Source organism: Ailuropoda melanoleuca, chromosome X (assembly GCF_002007445.2).
Source record: "Ailuropoda melanoleuca isolate Jingjing chromosome X, ASM200744v2, whole genome shotgun sequence".
In the NCBI taxonomy this organism is placed as follows: domain Eukaryota; kingdom Metazoa; phylum Chordata; class Mammalia; order Carnivora; family Ursidae; genus Ailuropoda; species Ailuropoda melanoleuca.
The window spans coordinates 12297578-12318172 of NC_048238.1; the positions used below are offsets into that span (position 1 = coordinate 12297578).

At 43.8% G+C, this 20595-nt stretch overlaps 1 protein-coding gene across 5 annotated transcripts in view; it reads right to left on the reverse strand.

Moving 5' to 3' along the window:
* PIR (pirin) overlaps positions 1–20595 on the reverse strand; it is a 102251-nt gene that overhangs the window by 15984 nt on the left and 65672 nt on the right. For all 5 annotated transcript variants that reach the window (XM_034648992.1, XM_034648994.1, XM_002928956.4 and 2 more), the window contains 2 exons: positions 19890–19974; positions 5102–5146 (listed from right to left, as the gene is read on the reverse strand). In XM_034648992.1, the coding sequence (XP_034504883.1) occupies positions 5102–5146; positions 19890–19974 (130 nt within the window). The remainder of the gene's footprint in view (positions 1–5101; positions 5147–19889; positions 19975–20595) is intronic.

Genomic DNA, 20595 nt, shown 5'->3' on the forward strand with positions numbered 1-20595 from the left:
TAATAAATAGTTTCCATTGAGAAGCTTCGCCAAGAATGTTAAAACTAATAGTGTAGTTAAGGAAGATGTAACTGAAAACAATTGAACTGCAAATATTTTGATTTGCCTAAACAGTCCGGAAAGGGCAAAATACTTGAAAACATATTTTCAAGTTAGTGCTGCAGTTTCAGTATGTGATTAATTGCTGGGCAATATTTCCCCATATGCCAGATTTCCTTTCTCTTCTAAGAACCGCTGTCCCAGTGACTGGCCATTCCACACATGCTGGCACTTCCACCAAAGTTTGATTTAATCAATTTTGTATGTACAGCCCAAGCCCTCTTATCTGATGCAATCAGGATCATCAATTGAAAAAGACAATCTGCTGCCTCCAACATTTGAAATTAAAGCATAAATGTGCATACATTCGCCAATTTTTAGAAATACAGTCGAGGTGGGTCAGCTGATTGGATTGAACCCCGTCTTTTGAAAGCACACCTATAACGACTATAACCACTGAAATCCTTCTAAAGTATTAGTTGCCCCCACTCTTTTTCTGTCCTCTTTCCCATACTAATTCAAAAGCTCTTCTTCACCAATTTACTTTTACAAAGTATTTGACTTAGTTCTAAAAATACCAACTCTTTTTTTTAAAGATTTATTTATTTATTTGAGAGACAGCAGGAATGGGGGGGGAGCTGCAGAGGGAGAGGGAGAAGCAGGCTCCCTGCTGAGCAGGGAGCTCAAAGTGGGGCTCGATCTCAGGACCCCGGGATCATGACCTGAGCTGAAGGCAGACACTTCACTGACTGAGCCACCCAGGCACGCCTAAAAATACAAACTCCTTTTCTCTTTACTTACTTTACAAATTAATTAAATTGCATAATTGCAATTATTGATGTAACTGGCATAACAGATTTGAGAACAATCACAACTGCCTTCGAGTCCACTTCAATTCGGCTGGAGGGAGGAGCAATGGGCAGGTAGACCAGGGCTGCTGATCGTCCTGGGTGTTCAAAGCACCTCACGCAAGATATTCCCCGTGGAATGAGCACACTGCTCAGTCCAGTTCTTTCTAGGTAAGTGGAGGTCAATTGGGAGGGCTTCCAGTGTTTCTCCACCTTTATTGAGATCCAGGGGCGGTGTCAAACTTAATACCACCCAGAACCAGAAGCAAAGGGCTTAGCACACACTAAGCATGAATAATGACTTCTTTCAGTAAGTCTGAAACATTTTACTACCCACGTAAGCCAGTTAGGTGTCATTTCAATAACCACAAATATTTTTAGATTTCTAAATATATTTTCTCAGCCCAAACAGTATACCTGATACTGGTCTGAGCTGATAAAGTGCCCCGCGCTGCAGGGATACAGGATATAAACCCCTCTACACTTTGATCTCTGTGTTAATGTGTAATGTCATTTTCATCTCAGTTGCAGGGAAGGGGTTCAGCACCAGTATACTTGGGATCTATTGGCTTTCTGACCGTGCGGTTTTTAGTTTCTTTTGAATTTTTTTTTAAATCATATACCGCATAGATTTCAGCTGAGGACTGGTCAAAGGACTCGATGCCTCAGTAAAAGATGACTGTCAAAGATCTCACTCTGGTAATCTGTCACGTTGAATGCTCCATCTGTCCTTACTCAAAACCTACCAATGTCCGTCTTTGAAGAACTACCTGCATCAATTAATATTTTTTGAGTCCTCCTAAATCTCCATTTTATGGAATCTCCCCAGATTATTTTCTCAACCCAAATGGCAGTCAATTTATTCCAGCTCAATGCACATTTATAGCATCTATTCCAACAGAATGGAGGTGCACGACATTTTGGAGAAGACAATTACTTGCTTATCGGTTACTGCCATCTGTGGTTTGCTGGTGCCATCCTCGTTTTAAAAGGAAGATAAAACTGAGGCAGTAAAGTCGGAAGGCGTTTTCTAGATTCTCTCTTAAAGATTTTATACGTCAGGACATATTGAATAGCTATCTCCGCTTTGTCTTTTTTCCTCTGGCTATTTGCTTGCCCTTTTGTTTTTCTCATTAACATCTCTATGGGGGGGTAAGAGAAAGGGAAGAGATAAAATTCAAATGAGATCATTTGGCCAGTCACTCATTGGCTAAAGCAGAGTCCCAAGAGGCCAGTTGCGCGAGCTGGATTTGCTCCACCGTCCAGTTTACCCCGGACAGATGCAAGTTCGCTCCAACGCTACAGACTGTGACTCCATTTCCTGCCAGATGTTTCGCGCTTGTGGCCCACGGTCATGAGAGGTGACCAGGCCAGTGAATAGAAATGTCTCCGGAAACTCCTGCCTTCTCAAGAAAAACAAGGGGACACATATAGGTCATTCTTACCTCTCCATTAAGCTTTTCACTTGTTAAATTCTAGGCCTAAGGTCTGTTAGGAAACAGGGCTGTAACTACTGATTAAAACAGGTTTTGAGGGGGGCGCCTGAGTGGCTCAGTCGGTTAAGCCGCAGCTTCAGGAGGGAGCCCCACGTGGGGCTCCCTGCTCAGCGGGGAGTCGGCTTCTTCTGCCCCTCTCCCTGCTCCTGCTCGCAGGAGCTCTCTCTCAATTAAAAAAAAAAAACAGGTTTTGAAGGGAGGGGGATGTGTGGGGGGATGGACAAAATGGGAATCGTAATAGTGTATGGCGATGGCGGGGAGCTCCAGGTGTGCTGAGTACAGCATCACTTAGACTTGTTGAATCGCTATGCTGTACACCTGAAACTAACGTAATGTTGCAAGTCAACTAATTAAACGTCAATTAAAAAAACAGGTTTGGAAGATTATTTGTTCATTTTTCTCCCCTTCATCCTCCACACCACCATTTAAACCAAAATCAAACATGAGCTTTTTTGTAGCGTCCAGAAGCTAAGAAAGGTTTCTACATTTTTAAACAGTTGAAAAATATCAAAAGAATAGCATTTCATGGCACATGCAAAATATATGCAATTCACCTTTCGGTGGCCATAAAGTTATTCCAACAGCCACCCCAACTGTTTACGTCTTAGTGTGGCTGCTTTTGCGCTGGAACGGCAGCAAAGAGTCGTTGCAACTCAAACTGTATAGTCCACAGACATGAAAATATTTATTATCTGGCCCTTTATAACTAGTTTGCTGCCCCTGCCTTTTCTCATTCTACACATTTCTCATTCCTTAGCACCTTGGAATTCACATGCTCTATTATTTTCCATTTGTGCAGATTATTTGGTTTCTCCTGAAATCCTAAGTCAACGGTGCGACCTCCATAAAAACAGCCTTTATTCTCCACGTGTATCAAGTACGTTGTGATATTCAAGATTTTCCAAAGATCTTAAAACAAATGATGCTTCATCTCTTTCAGATGGTTAATATAGTTTGTGATACCTGGGATACTACTACTAATAGTTTTCACCTTTCTTCAAATGCTAAAAGAAGTGAATTTTGCTTCTGACCCATAATTGAAATGCTATTCACCAAGAGAGGAATGAAGGACATTTTTACTGTATAAAATCAAAATACATGGCTTTGTATCACCACTATTTTCCAGAAGAGTAATTTGAGGCAATTGAACTCCTCTTTCAGAGATTCTAAAGAATGGTTTCAGTGGCTCTGCGTGTCGCCTTCAAGTCCGGGCGCAGATGTTCTCAATAAGCCAGAGGTCGGGGCTGTATTACCCCCAGGAGGTGGCCATGTTAGGGCCCCAGGAAGACAGTCGTTGCCGAGGAGGCTAGTGTGCAGGAGGGGGACGGAGGCCACCCAACCCCAGAGGGTCTCAGAAATGACAGGCCTGACCTGACCCCCCCCCAGTCCACACCACGCATCACTGTCTTGAGGGACCAGGAAGGGGAGAGGGGAGGCTTATTTTCGGCTTTCCCAGCAGCAGAGTGTGAGATGCGCATTTCAGTGCAAGGAATTCATCCGAAGGAGGATGCGAGAAACAGCAGTCCAGGAACCGAGAGAGTTAGGTAAGGGAGAGAGGACAAAGACTGTGTTATCGAGGGCGTGCCCAGTGTGGGTGGCTGGGACATGAGGCCACGGGGAAACGCTGGGAAACGGCCTCACTCACGCACAGCCCTCGGTTAGCCCACCTGAGGGGTGAGGCAGCTCCTGGGGATGTCAATTGGCCGGCACGTCCCTCCCGCCCGCCCGGCGCGGGGCAGAGCAGCCCTCCCCGTTTCCGAGAAGCTTCAGGCCGCCAGACGCAGATCCCACCGACGCGTTGGAAGTGGGCAAGCGGGCCACCGCGCAGCGAAGGCCTCAGGGGTGCGGGGCGGGCGCCCAGAGCATCTGCTAGAGCAGTGTTCCGTCGGGCCCCCGGGGAGGCTTGCCTGACACCCGGGCCGCTCCGGGAGGACAGGGAGGGTGGGTCGATGCGGCCGGAGCCAGCCTACCCAGTGCACTCCACGCGGCTGCAGCGGCCGGCTCCTCTGCCACCGGGCTGGCTACAAGGTGTGGACGGGACATACAAGCGCGATGCTGGGGCTGCTCTGTTGTCATTGTACAAAGACGACGGGGTGCAGTGTGGGAGATGGGAGTGGGGAGTCCGCGGTTCTGGTGCCCGGTCCACCAAGGCATAAGCCTGGCAAGTGAAAGAACTTTCTTGAGACTTTACTTTCCTCATCTGGAAAATGATAGTTGGTTGGGTCTTGAATATCCCTTCTAGACTAGACTCAACAAGAGACACATAGGCAAGCCTTAAAATAAGAGAAAACCAACTTTGAGATTTCTCAGCGGCACCTGGGACTGCAAATTCACCTGCGTCCACCTCCCAAGAGATAGATTCCTGATCCCCTCAGCCCTTAGAGCTCCATCCCTTTATCAGCACAGAGGTCGCCAATCTCCTAACTAGGTGTCAACCCATGTGATCATGGCTGGACCTTACATCCACACACGAGCCACAGTAAAATGGCGACTGTCGTGCCTGCTGTCCATATTCTCCTCCCTCACTGAACATGCTGGAAGCTGAGAGGTGCCCTATCCTGGGTGTACCAGGATGTACTAGGATGTAGAGAGGGCTGGTGCTGGATAGAAGGGTGACATAGTATTCTATTACATAAGACGTTTCATCTTGCTTTCCCTCCCCTTCGGTAGTATAAGTTACAGGGCAATTGAACCCCAAGCAACATCGTCATCACTTACCAATATACACATTTCCAGATATGGTATAAATGAAGCTTGTCCATCCTGAAAAAGGACCAGCAATGTTAAAAGGTTAGTGTCCATAATGCCAAAAGGAACAAAGATATAACAATATATTCAACAAGTCTCTATGAAATATATCTAACAGATATGAAAGATAAATTGAGATGAAATGCTTTATTTTCTTAGATACACATTTAAAATTTTAACTTCTGTGAGCTGTTAAAAACCCACACTCCCACATGCGTACAGGCATAGACACGCATACACACGTACCCCTAAACTGAAATGATTTAGCCCACTATGTTTTAGAGTCGCCTGGCTATAAAGCTATATGCCAACAGCTGTATTAATAAACTGTTCCCTCCAGTTTTAACATCATGCTTATAATTGCAACACCCCCAGTCTGGCTTATCTTCAGTTCAGTGTGCCTCTGGATAGTTTTAAGTGTGAAGAAAATTTCAGAAACACACTTTACTTAGTTGTACTTTAGTCTCTAGTGAACCCACTCCTTTTCATGTACCCTAAAATGTTCCAGGGATTTAGGGATGCGTAATCTCTGGGGTGTGCACTTCCTGGAACTGCATACACAATTTTTCAAGTGTGTACACTTTTCTGTGAGGAGGGTACATAGCATTCAGCAGACTCCTACCGTGACCCACGGGGCCAAGAGCTCAAACCACAGACAACCTGACACTTGCTCTCCCAATGCCAGCCAGCACTGGGTTGCCATGGGTATTGGTACCCACAGCCCAGAAAGGATGCTGCAGGGCCCCTGAGAGACCTGAATCCAGAAATGGCAAGCTCAACCCAGACGCCGGACATCACTTGTGTGCCTTCAGTGGAAACGGAGAAGATGTGGGACAGTAGAGTTCAAGGTGGAAGGACAGGGCCCAGACTGGAGTCTGTGAGAGTCAACATGGTGACAGAGTGAACAAAACAAAGGCAGGTGTGGAAAGATCATGGAGGACAACATATACTCTAGGGATGCAGGTGCGAGGACAGGTGTTAAAACACAGGACAGGCAACAAAGAGAAGGTATAACTAATAATACTCGACATCAACTGAGTCAGGTTAAGAAAATCCAACGGAGGGACCCCTGGGTGGCTCAGTTGTTAAGCGTCTGCCTTGGGCTCAGGTCATGATCCCAGGGTCCTGGGATTGAGCCCCGCATAGGGCTCCCTGCTCAGTGGGGAGCCTGCTTCTCCCTCTCCCACTCCCCCTGCTTGTGTTCCCTCTCTCGTTGTGTCTCTCTCTGTCAAATAAATAAAATCTTAAAAAAAAAAAAAAGAAAGAAAAAGAAGATCCAACAGATGGCATAACAAGCCAAGACACTTGGGCGGACGCCAGAGGAGGTCTTTTCACCCTCCCGCTTCCCAGTTTTTCCTGAGATTTTACCAGACGCAGTTTAAGGCCTCTGGAAGTAAATTCAACTTGTTGATGGCTTACTCCTACTTGTTCTCGGTCTCACAGCAGTTACCGAACAACACTCGCTTCTGTACATGTGCTGTGGGCAGAGACACTGGGATGAAGACGGCCCAGCTGGGGTGTACGAGTTGTGCAATTTGGCCGAGGGAGGTTCGTGACGCTGAAAGCCCAGGCCAACACTCCACAGCCCAGTTCCACGTGTCTTATCTGGGTGGGCTGGCTCTACTAACGCACTGCTCTCTGCTTTCTCATGGATGTTCAGCCTGATGCATAACCAAACTCTGCAACAANAAACAACACTCGCTTCTGTACATGTGCTGTAGGCAGAGACACTGGGATGAAGACGGCCCAGCTGGGGTGTACGAGTTGTGCAATTTGGCCGAGGGAGGTTCGTGATGCTGAAAGCCCAGGCCAACACTCCACAGCCCAGTTCCACGTGTCTTATCTGGGTGGGCTGGCTCTACTAACGCACTGCTCTCTGCTTTCTCATGGATGTTCAGCCTGATGCATAACCAAACTCTGCAACAAAGCCCCTTCCCTCGTTGCTTTAAAAAAAAAAAAATCCACCACTGAACATTGTTTAAATTGATTTTTCAAAGTGCACCATGTCTTTGCTGCGTTTTTCTGATTATAAAAAAAACCTCATACACATAAATATTTTAAGACTTGGAAGTGTATAATCTCTAAACTGAAAATCTTTCTGCAATCTTCATTCTTGGCCTGATATAAATATTGCTAGCAATTTGATATTGACGCTTTCAGTTTCTTTTTTGTTTTTGGTGCTATATATCATTTGCTTAAAAACCAGAACAAACTCAATGTTCTATTCTGAATACCTTTCCATGTCAAAACAGAGAAATAACTCATCCTCGGGAAAGACTGCAAAGCATTCCGCTGTAAGGACACATCATAATTTACGTAACCAAGCCCCTCTTCGTGCTTGAAAGGTACTAAAAAATTAATGGCTTCTGAGTTTGAGAAAACCTCAAAGCTCTCAATTGCTCAGCTGGGTTTTTTGGGGGGATTACTCTGATTGTTCCCATCTCCTTTCTTCTCTGCCCTCTTTGCTTCATTCCTACTCACCCTCCAAACAGAAAACTAGTCCACACGTAATTGCCATGGCCTGTTTTCTGTTTTACCTTTATACACGATCCAGAAGGATCAAACATTTGTTCAAAGTCATGGCCAAGTCAATGTGGTAAGTGCATTCACCTATTTTTACCCCTTGCAGAAGTCTTCTATTAGCATACAGAGCCCATCTCCACCAGTAGTAACAAAATTCATGATACTGGTTGGAAGGCACACAGCATTAGAGGGCATGGAATCAAAACAGGGGGAAATTGCCTTTTTTCCTTCTTTTTAACATGTTGTCCAAGTGCACTTGCTTCTGTTAAACCTGAAAGAGGACTTCCAGCTACCTACATTTTGTCCTCAAATTTTCTAATTGATTCTGTTCTTTCCAGTTAGTCTCTTGGCTCAGGCAGAAGACCCTGAGGGCAAAGCACCCATTGATGGGACCTGAAAATAGCCCCTCAAGCACTAAGGACCACCCTGAGCCAGCAGGACCCCTCCGATGATGGATTCCAAGACCCTGACTGATTTGCCCTTCACTGCCCACCTGCATGTACCCAACCCACCTGTGTCCCACACTCTCCTTCCGTAAACCTGGATGTCTTTTCAGCACTTTGGAGACAATCTTTGAGATACTAGTTTGCAGTATTCTCGGTGTTGGAATAAATAAATAAATTCCTTTCTTGTTTCACCACTACTTGTTTCTCTGCCTTCTTCCAGCTACAGGGAAACAAGAGCCCAACTGTGTCAACGCTTCCTGTATGTGTAAGAACCAGCACATTTTATTAGAATTCCTTCTCTGCGAAGAGCAGGATCGCATCAGCAAAGCGCTCTCCAGTGAGACTTCCGGGTCCTTCTCATCCTTCCTTCCTCCCTCCCCCCAACTTTCTGTCCTGCACCAGGAATTATCTTTTTTAATGTTTTTTTTATTATATTATGTTAGTCACCATACAGTACATCCCTGGTTTCCGATGTAAAGTTCGATGCTTCATTAGTTGCGTATAACAGCCAGTGCACCATGCAATACGTGCCCTCCTTACTACCCATCACCAGCCTATCCCATTCCCCCACCCCCCTCCCCTCTGAGGCCCTCAGTTTGTTTCTCAGAGTCCATAGTCTCTCATGCTTCATTCCCCCTTCTGATTACCCCCCCTTTCTTTATCCCTTTCTTCCCCTACCGATCTTCCTAGTTCTTATGTTCCATAGATGAGAGAAATCATATGATAATTGTCTTTCTCTGCTTGACTTATTTCACTTAGCATTATCTCCTCCAGTGCCGTCCATGTTGCAGCAAATGTTGAGAATTCGTTCTTTCTGATAGCTGAGTAATATTCCATTGTATATATGGACCACAGCTTCTTAATCCAGTCATCTGTTGAAGGGCATCTCGGCTCCTTCCATGATTTGGCTATTGTGGACAATGCAGCTATGAACATTGGGGTGCATATGGCCCTTCTCTTTACTACGTCTGTATCTTTGGGGTAAACACCCAGTAGTGCAATGGCTGGGTCATAGGGTAGTTCAATTTTTAACTTTTTAAGGGACCTCCACACTGTTTTCCAGAGTGGCTGTACCAACTTGCATTCCCACCAACAATGTAGGAGGGATCCCCTTTCTCCACATCCTCTCCAACAATTGTTGTTTCTTGCCTTGTCTATCTTTGCCATTCTAACTGGCGTAAGGTGGTATCTCAGTGTGGTTTTGATTTGAATTTCCCTGATGGCTAATGATTTTGAACATTTTTTCATGTGTCTGTTAGCCATTTGTATGTCTTCATTGGAAAAGTGTCTGTTCATATCTTCTGCCCATTTTTTGATTTGTTTATTTGTTTCTCGTGTATTGAGTTTGAGAAGTTCTTTATAGATCTTGGATACCAGTCTTTTATCTGTAGTGTCATTTGCAAATACATTCTCCCATTCCGTGGGCTGCCTCTTAGTTTTTTTTTGACTGTTTCCTTGGCTCTGCACCAGGAATTAATACCTTCGGTCACACCCTACAGTTTCCTTTCTTCCGCCAACATCATCTCCAAGCTACAGGCTCCTGACTGGCTCCCGGCAGCTGGGAAGCTCTTCCCCTCCCTCGGGCCAGGACGGAGCAAGTAAGTTGGGACGGAGGTCTCATTTCACCTCTGGCCGTGTAGGACGGTTTAATCAGCACCACATGTAAGTCAAACCTCCTTTAGTCAAACATTAAAAATGTAAAACTTTTAAATATGAAAATCATGTTCTGAGGCTTCTGCTCTCACTTCCAGGGAGGTTCCCAATTCTTGCCAGTGTCCCTAGTGAGAGCTTTTCCTGGCCTACGTTCCTTGCTTTAACCCAGCTCACTCTCCTCCTGCCTCAGCTGGAGAGTTCTTTATTTCAATGAACTTTATAGCTACTCCCTATACATGTGATGTGGGAAACAGGTACAAGAAAAAAAATGTCCTTATTACCTACAGCCAGCTGAGAAGTTCTTGAAACAGGCAGAGGGACATTCCTCAAGGAAGTCAGCTGCCTTAATGTTAATGCTTTGCTAAGGGCAAAAGGCAATCTTAGCCCGACCCCCAGGATCCTGTAAGCCTACTTTAACACACAGAAATTCCTTTGGAAACTTCCTTTATATCTACTCCACCCCCGCCCCGCCCCGCGATACATGTTGAATCATGAACTGTTGAATAAAGCCAATTTGATCTTCAGATTTACTCAGTTCAATTTTTGTTCTTAAGCAGTATATATTTCCTAAAAACAAGGATATTTTCCTATATAAATGTAGCATATTTATAAAAATTATGAAACTGATACAATACCAATGGAAAAAAATGCAGATATCCAAATTGTGCCAAATGTCTCAGTAATGCCTGTCACGGCAAAAAACCAACCAACCAACCAAACCCCCAAACAGAAGCCTAGGCCAGGCTCTAATCCTGGGTCACAGGCTGCATTTAGTCCCCACATCGAATCTCCTTCCACGGGCAACAATACTTCCTCAGCGTTTTTCATTAAGAGCACAGACCAGTTATTTTGTAGATGTCCCTCAGTTGGGGTTTGTCTGCTGTTTCGTCAACATTAGACCAAATTGTTTCATCCCTCAACTTTTTTTTTTAATATTTTATTTATTTATTTGTCAGAGAGAGAGAGTACGAGCAGGGGGAGCGGCAGGCAGAGGGAGAAGCAGGCTCCCCGCTGAGCAGAGAGCCCGATGAGGGGCTCGATCCCAGGACCCTGAGATCATGAACTGAGCCAAAGGCAGAGGCTCAACCAGCTGAGCCACCCAGGCGTCCCTCATCCCTCAACTTTAGAGAAGAGTTTATTTTCAAGGCTTTAATTGTTTAAATTCAGAAGAGCACAAAGGAGGAAATAATGAATATACGTGTTGCTGTATTTCCTATCTTTCTTTTCTTTTACAGATAAAATCTTATAGGTGAGAGAAATATCCCGATTGCTTTCAATCCATTAATACCCACGCTAAGGGAACCTTTCACTTAGAACCCTTCAACGGCTCCCTGTTCTCCCCAACAAGACTCCCAGCCCTTGCAGACAGACTCTTCTCAGTCCGGTCCTATGCTTCTCCGGTACTGTCGCCCCTCTGCTTGTCCTACCTCCTCGGTTCATTCTAACCCAGCAAAGCCCCCCGGAGAAAGGAGGAAGCAGAAGGCAGCAGCCAACCTTACAGGGACCTTGTGGTACTATGGAAAACAAAGCAACTAAGTAACTATAAACCAGCAACAAAATCTAACGCACACAATCACCGGCAGAAAATGCAGGTTTAAAAATCAGCAAAAGGCCCTCAGGGGGATCTAGGACCAGACTGTTAAGCCTGTCTGAGGCAGTTTCCTAGTTTGTAAAGTAAGGAAATAATATGTACGACATGGCTGTTGTGCTGTTCAAGTGACACTGTGTGCCTGGTCTACACACATACACACCTGTGTACTAGACACAGATCCACATACATGTGCTCGATGTTGTCACCTTATCTACACTAGGCCCTCAGTAGGCATTTCACAAATGCCAGTTCCCCAGTCCTGTCCCTTCCTTCTCTTTCCACTTTCCTCTGACTTTATACAGTAGGTGCTATTCGTGCTTCTGGTAAGCTGTGACCCAGAGGAGGGTCCTTGTCACAGAGATGGGCTCATGGTCCCCAGAGGACCACCCTCAACTCCAAGCCCACTGGTCTCCTGGACCACACTACACACTGAGCAAAGCTCAACAACGCCATTTCCCAAAGTGTAGAGAATGGATCCCTGCTGCCCTCATCAAGAACCCTTGGCACTTAGGATACCGTTTGGGTCCCAACAACCACTGCGGTCTAGAAATGGTAGCAGAAGGTGGGCTTTCTGATCATACGGCAGCTGACAGCTCCCTGGATCTAAAGCTCACTAAGCACAGGCATTTTATCCCCATCTTATAAGTAAACGCAAACGACAAGAGAGGTATCAACTTCACAGCTCTGCCAAGGACACAGGAAAAGAGGTAGGTTATTACACGACCTTGTAGGAATTCTAGCAAAAGAGAACAAAAGAATGCCCATTTTACCAAATGTGGTGAGCAACAATCGTGATAAAATGCCCAGTGATATTGCATAGAACGGTACCAACATAAAGACACTTGAGATGACTGGTTTTCCAGAATAAAATATACTCAGAATGTGTTTTATATACTCAAGAAAGATCATACTACAGTCTATGTTTATAAGCCACAGGCATATACCGTTAAGAGTGATCTCTAAGGGGCGCCTGGGTGGCACAGCGGTTAAGCGTCTGCCTTCGGCTCAAGGCGTGATCCCGGCGTTATGGGATCGAGCCCCACATCAGGCTCTTCTGCTATGAGCCTGCTTCTTCCTCTCCCACTCCCCCTGCTTGTGTTCCCTCTCTCGCTGGCTGTCTCTATCTCTGTCAAATAAATAAAATCTTTAAAAAAAAAAAAAAAAAAGAGTGATCTCTAAAGATCCTATATTTTAACAAGAAGAATTGCAAGCAACACGAAAACACACTTCCCCTGTGGTTTGGTCCACCACTGATAATCCTGAACATTCACTGCACCAGAGGCTAACAGAAAAACTAAGAAATGAATAGAATTTAACATTTTGAACGAGAAGTGTATGAGCAACACAAGCTTTCTGGAATGAAGACAGTCTTCCGTGTGCCCAGACTGGATCCTAACCCTCTGCAGAGCAAGCTCTGCTGGTTACTTTCTTGCTAATAGAACAGCAAGAAAAAAAATGCACTAGAATCCCCTGGAAGTTTTCCCACCGCTGAGATATATTAATGTGATCATTTTTTAACCAAAATAATACATGTTACTATTATTTCTTAGCTTTATTTGGACAGACTTTTTTCTCATCTTTAAATATACAGTGCTCACAATTGGTGTTCAATTGCTCAGAAAAATTCAGAAAATAATTCAAATATGTAGTGATAATCATAAAATGATACTTAGGGCTGTAAAACAGAAATGATTTTAGGCATTTGAATTTAGATTAAGGCCAAGACAATTAGGAACCAAAATATTTAGAACTTTAAGGATTAAATAAAGGTTCAGAAAGCAGTAGAAACCTGAAATAAGCAGAGAATGCCATAAATGCCCTGACATTATCAAAAGGCATATTTTGGCACCTGTTTTTTAAGAGAAAAAAATTTTATGGGGGGAGGGGCAGAGGGCAAGGGAGAAAGAGAATCTTAAGCAGGCTCCGTGCCCCCCACGGAGCTTGATCTCACGACCCTGAGATCATAACCTGAGCCTAAATCAAGAGGCCGAAGCTTAACCGACTGAGCCACCCAGGCGCCCCAAGAGAAAAAAGACTTTTAAGTAGGACCTGAAACTATGAAAAACAAAAACAAAAACAAGACAGCCCCGTCAAAGCTGAAATGTGTTTAAATTCTTAGAATAGGTTTCTTACTTTACATTGACTATCAATTTAATCTGTTCTCTCAAGAACACAGTACTCTCTTCAAACTGGGGAGATGCGTTTAAAAATTTTCAAAAATTGTTATTTTTTTAACCTATCTGCAAGGTCTTGGATTTATTTACCAAATGCCCAAGGTACTACTGATAGGGTGGGTAATGGTGAATAAAGCTCCACTCATTTGTCTGGACCTCAGTAGTTAGAGTCCCAGCAAAAGTCCAATTGTGTCAGTTAGAATCTCACCTGCAACACGCCCTAGCTAGTTGACCTTGAGTGCGTTCAAGTCAAGTAAGTAACAACTTCTTTGTACCTCAGTTTCCTCATCTGAAAAATGGAATAATCACAGTCCTTACCTCACAGACTTAGGACTGCAGCAGTTAATACAGGGGGAGTTCTTAGAGCAGTTTCTGGCAAACAACAGGCACTTAATAAATGTTAGCTAAAAGAATTATTACTACTACAGGATGATTCAGTGAAGTGTGAGCTCCCAAAAATGTGCATGATATCCCCTATCATGAATTTTTGCTGTTTTTTTCTCTTTTCCAAAACCACATTTTTAAAAAATGCAATTACATCTCACTACATCTGAAAATCAATTCCAGGTGCAGATATATCAATACAAAGGCAAAATAACAAAGCATCTATAATAGAACATTTTCACGATCTTGAGCTGGGAGAGTTTATTAAAGAAGCTACAGAAAGCACTCACTAGCCTTCTAAGGAACAGACTGATACATTTAAGGAATTTTTATTTATTAACATATAGAAAAATATAGTAGTATATAGAAGAGTGAAAAACAAGGCAAAACGGAGAAGATATTTGCATCACAAATAACTGACAATGACAAGCATTCAAAATATATAAAGATCCTCTGAAACCAATAATACATTATATGTTACTTGAATTTAAATAAAAATAAATATTAAAAAGAGAATAAAAGAGCCCCTACAAATCAGTATGAAAAAGATAGACAACCCACCCAAAGGAAAGCGATACGAAGCTTCTCACTGGATAATTTTATGCTCAGGCTCTGGCTTGCGTACATCGCTGCTCTGAAGACATACTGACATCCACAGCCGCTACGAGTGTATCGTAAGGATGAGGGGCTAAGGATGAGGGGAATGGTAATTGAAGACTCTACTGTACTACCGGTAAGTAGAGAGCTTGGCAAAAACTAGCCATGAATTAAATCGTGTATTCTGTGTAGTGAACAAAAGCAGCCTTTCTTCTCTCTGTGAAAACACCTGAAAATCTAAAATTCCGCATGAATCATTCATGTTTGGAGCATCCTCCCTTAAAAAGTAGATAATGACTATGAAGAGACATTTAGCAAGGACTCTGAGGAGAATTCATCACGGCCCCCTTCCATTTCCAAAAAAGAAAGAAAGAAGAAAAGAAAGAAAAGAAAAGAAAGGAAAAGAAAGGAAAAGAAAAGAAAAGAAAAGAAAAGAAAAGAAACAAAGAGAAAAAGAATCACTACTTCGTTTTTGAGTCACTGACCGTATGGAAAAGTGTACGGCACTTTGACTCAAGATTGTAAGCTTGGCAAGTTTGCTCTAAAACACCCACTGCCTCAGAGTCATGCCCTGTGTGCTCTTCTCTCCGCGCGTGGGCTGCACCTGGTGGCCTGGTTCTAACCAGCAGAATTGGCAAAAGTAATGGAATGTCACTTCTGATATCGGGTGACATAGAGACTCTGGCTTCCATTTGCTCACTCTTTCTTCCTCTCTCACTTGTAGGATCTGATAAAGCCAGAGGCCATGTTGTATGCTGTCCTATGGAGAGGCCCACATGGCATAAAACAGCGGACCGCAGCCAACAACCTGAGCAACTGAGGGCTGTCACCAACCACATGGGTGTGGGCTTGGAAGCACATCCTTCCCAGTCGAGTCCTGGGATTGCTGCAACCCTGCCGACACCTCCATCGCAGCCTTGTAAGAGTCCCTGAGCCAGAGACCACAGCTGAAGTGTGAGATAACAACTGTTATCTTAAGCCACAACATTTGGGAGTTATTTGTTATATAGCAACATAGATAATACAGGAATATTTATTTAAACATATCCTAATGGGATTTACTAAGTAGCTACTGTATGCACAGCATTAAAATCTACTTCAAAAAAAAAAAAGGTTTACTTATTTATTTTAGAGCAAGAGCAGGGGTTGGGGGAGGAAGCAGAGGAGAGAGCAAATTCCAAGCAGACTCCATGCTGAGCACAGAGCCCTGAGATCACCACCTAAACCAAAACCAAGAGTCAGACATTTAACCAACTATGTCACCCAGGTGCCCCTAAAATCCACTTTTTAGAAAAGTGTTTTGAAGCACTGATTTCTATTTTTCCCCCAGTTTTATTGCAATGTAATCGACAGGGCTCCTTTCTGTTTTTTCCTCCCACAAAAGCAAAAATACATTGACGATATTTAAGAGAACGTATGAGTTTCCTATGGCTGCTGTAACAAATGACCACAAACTTACTGGCTTAAAACAGCAACCTCGTTATCTAATAATTCTGGGGGTCTGAAGCCCAAAAATGGGTCTCGAGGGTCTAAAGAAAAAAAAAAGGTATCAGCAGGACAGCATTCCTTCTGGAGGCTCTAGGGGGAGATGTATTTTCTTGCCTTTTCTAACTTCTAGAGATTGCCCCTACTGCTGGGCTCAAGGCCCCCTTCTATTTTCAAAATCAGCGACTGCATCACCACTGTCACATCTTCCCCTCTGACTCTCGCCCCCTCCTTCATTTACACAGACCCTTTGATTATATTGGGTCCACCTGGACTATCCAGGCTACTCTCCCCAGATAGAAATTCTGGAGATTTATGTATATATACTGTAAAGAAAAGTAAAATGTTGGGGGATGCAAAAAATACTTACAAGATGAAGTTTTTCCATACCATAACCATCATCCATTTTTAACATTCCAGATCATGCCTTTAAATACCTAGTGGCAGTGGGGCGCCTGGGTGGCTGAGTTGGTTAAGCATCTGCCTTCAGCTCAGGTCATGATCCCAGGGTCCTGGGATCGAGTCCCGCATAGGGCTCCCTGCTCAGCAGGGAGTCTGCGTCTCCCTCTCCCTCTGCCTGCCACTGCCCCTGCTTATGCTCTGTGTCAAATAAATAAATAAAATCTTTAAAAAACAAAAATAAAAAATAAATGAATACCTAGTGACAGAGTCACTGTGCAGGAAGATGGGGAGCAACAGACAGGCTGTTCAGAGCCACACTTTGATGCAGTCGGAAGACAAAGGGGACATGAGGACCAGAAGGCCCAAGTCTCTTGGGAAAGATTGATATTTTCCTAGAAATACAGATTTAGGTCCTTCTCAGAGAAACGATAACAGTGTTATCTGTAAGTCAGTTTGCAGCAAGGAAAATCAGATTGCTTTGTAAGAGATGGTAAAAGTCATGGCAAAAAAAAAAACAAACCCAAAACAAAAACAACTACTTTTTCCTATTTTAGCCAGGAACTAACATGAAAAACGTGTGGCCAGTGTTAAAGGATCTGGTACTGTCAGAGACTTGACAAATCGGATTCCTTGTAAGTGATGCACTGTCCAGGCTCCGTTCCTCCTATCTGCTCCCTTCCAAATCATCACTGCATGAAAAATCTGTTTTCTGCAGGATTAGCCCAACTCCGCAGAAATGGGCCTTAACCAAAGGCAAGAGAGAGATGGTAAAAACCAATTCTCATACTATTTACAGGAAAGAATTCAGATAAAACCTAGTCTGATTCATGAGAAATGTTTCCATTCACCCTCAACTGGATGTTCCTTGGGAAATCCGTATTTCCCTGGTATCGGGGATGTGATGGTAGCACTGTACGCCTCTATTTCTATCCCACTACTTTGGTAACGATACAACGGTGTCAACATTAGATCAGTGAGATCGCAAAGCTTATGCCAAAAGCCAAACATAACCCAGATATCCATGTCAAATCCCTTTACCATGAGTAACAAAACAATCAAAATATTATAAACAAAACACGTCCAGGACCCAGCCAATGACAAACACATTTTAAGAAATATTGGCCGCAGCAAAGCACCCACATAAAATGAATTTAAACATTTCTTGTGTTTTATAATGGAATGTGACCTTGAAAGGTGGTTTAAAAAAAAAGGACAAAGGGTGACCTTGACTTGAACGACTTGATAAAACAATTTATGCAGCCTAATTTCACTAGCCAATATGGCTGACTATGGGCAGCCAGAACTATCAAGCCTGAAAATAATAAGCGCTTTATAATACCTGAATTCAATCGTTTGTCTGGTACTGGACAGAGCTGCCTCAAACTGTGGATTTGTCAGTGAATGTAATGCAAACATGGACGAGTGTGTGTGTGTGTGTGTGTGTGTGTGTGTGTGTGTGTATGTGCGCGCATGCGCGTGAGAGACAGACACACAGACAGAGAGAGACAGAGACACCGAAAAAGAGAGGACACACTATACGTAGAGTGATGTCTTGGAAAAGACAGGTTCTTTGGCTTCAGAGCTGGGTTTATAACAGACTTGTTCCAAGTGGGTTTATACTGACTCAGTGATAAATGTGCATTTCTAAGCTACTGGCTTTTGCATCCCTCCAAAAATGCTTTTGAAAAACAAATCTCAGGTTTAGAATTTATAAGGACAAAATAAAACCAAAGCCTAGCCTTTCCAAGTGACATACACACATTCTCTCGTGAGGCCGTATAGAGTAGCGACAAAGGGTAGAACAAAACTCAGCATCAACCACCCACTTAGTGTCGGGGGGTCACCGAGCAACTAGTACCCTCAGATACTCCTGATGGAAAGTGCGACTGTGTTTCTGAATTGCAGTCTGACAACGTGCTCTAATATTAAATGTGCATCTACCTCGTGAGCATCTCCGGAAAGCCACTGCATCAAAATAGGCCCCCGTACGGAAGGACGCATGTACAGGGATGTTTATCGCAGACCAGCGTGAGTGGCCAAGCACGAGGTACGAAGGGAGTGCCTGCTGAGAGGCAAGAGCTAAATGCGTCGCACCCAACCCGTAGCACAGCATACTGCCATACACAGCAAGATCGGATTTGAGTATATACCTAGGATATACCCTAGAGCTGGGCTATCTAAGGAAGGTACTGGAAGGAACTGGAAGGAAGCAAACTCGAAAGTAAAAGAAAAAAGCACTGCACTAAAGGTTAAAGCATATGTGCTTTCAGGGGCGGTTGGGTGGCTCAGTCAAAAAGAGCGTGTAATTCTTGACCTCAGGGTTGTGAGTTCGAACTCCATGTTAAGTGTAGAGGTTGCTTAAAAATAAAATCTATTAAAAAAAAGCATATGTGCTTTCATACTTATTAAAAAATTGTTTAAGCATGGGCATACATTTAAGTGAATTAATCTAAAAAGTTTTTCTGTACCTAAAAATAGCCAGAAACACAAAACCAAAGAAAATAATGGATCTATAGTGAGTGCCTAATGACCTCAGGTGCAACCATTTTCATTTATTTTTTTTAAAGATTTTATTTTATTTATTTGACAGAGAGAGAGACAGCCAGCGAGAGAGGGAACACAAGCAGGGGGAGTGGGAGAGGAAGAAGCAGGCTCCCAGTGGAGGAGCCCGATGTCGGACTCGATCCCGGAACGCCGGGATCAGGCCCTGAGCCGAAGGCAGACGCTTAACGACTGAGCCACCCAGGCGCACCATCAGGTGCAACCATTTAAAAAAAATAAAATTGGCCTTGGGCAGCCTGGGTGGCTCGGACAGTTGAGCATCCAACTCTTGGTTTCAACTAGGGTCATGGTCTCAGGGTGGTGAGATCAAGCCCCGCATGGGGCTCCACGCTTGGTGGAGAGTCAGCTTGGGATTTTCTCTCTCCCTCTTGCCTTCCCCTCCACTTATGCTCTCTCTCTAAATAAATAAAATCTTTAAATAAATAAATACATAAATAAATAAATAAAATCGACCTTAAACACTTAGGGGTTTTCTAATTAGTCTTTGAACTTAAAAGTCAACTTAAGGGTAAATCACCTATAACAATACCTTTATCAAGAGACACCTATATCTGGATCAGGGGCAATCAGGGGCATACCTGTTCATAAATGACAAGGTTGAAATTTACCTCCAGGAGTCACCAGTGGCTAGGAAATCGGTAGACATGGGTAAAAGTTTTGCCTTGTCCAGCAAGTCCTTACGAGGACTCGAACAAGTAACTAATCTGTTGGTTCTTAGTGTTTATACCTGTAAAAGGGGTGGCAGACAGTCCAGCCCTAACGTTCTATGAATTCTACCTGATCTTTGCTTGAAAAGCCCCAGCAATATTTGCTAAATGTAACTACACATAAACAAAGTTTATAGAATTTTGTGCTGAGGTTCAGAAATGAGCACATTTCAGAGAAAGTGGTCCCTTGTATTTTTTTTTTTTCTGATGACAAAACCCTGGAAGCCATCATACCTTTAGGAAGAGGCTGGGAATGCTTTGCTCCATGGTCCAATTTGAAGTCCAAATACAAGGTTGGTGTGCGAGTGTAAATCTTAGACTGAAAAGAAAAAGGAAACCATCAGCATCTTTTCAAAAATCAAGTTCTTCCACACCGCAGCTGGGCCCTTCTCTGATGGGCCTGTGGCCTGGATGATTGTATGAACAATTCCTCCTTGGCAAGCGCTGCTAAGCAAGGAGATGGGTACCATACAGCCCCCTCTTAAGGCTCTTGGTTCTAAAAGCCAGCCCTCCTAGCTTTACAATATGCTTGACAGACTGATTTCAGGATGATGGCTCTCTCCCTATAATCATTTCTCAAATATGGTCTGAGGTTAATAGTTCACTGACCGAGATCTGCTTCAGCTTTCTCATTTCCAGTCTTGTACTTATTACCTTGTACTTGGTTATCTCATACCCAAATGTATGCTTCTTCCCCAGGTCTCAATAAAGCCATGTCTATTTAAAAAATTTTAAGAGGTGGCCAGGGGCGCCTGGGTGGCACAGCGGTTAAGCGTCTGCCTTCGGCTCAGGGCGTGGTCCTGGAGTTCTGGGATCGAGCCCCACATCAGGCTCTTCCGCTATGAGCCTGCCTCTTCCTCTCCCACTCCCCCTGCTTGTGTTCCCTCTCTCGCTGGCTGTCTCTATCTCTGTCAAATAAATAAATAAAATCTTTAAAAAA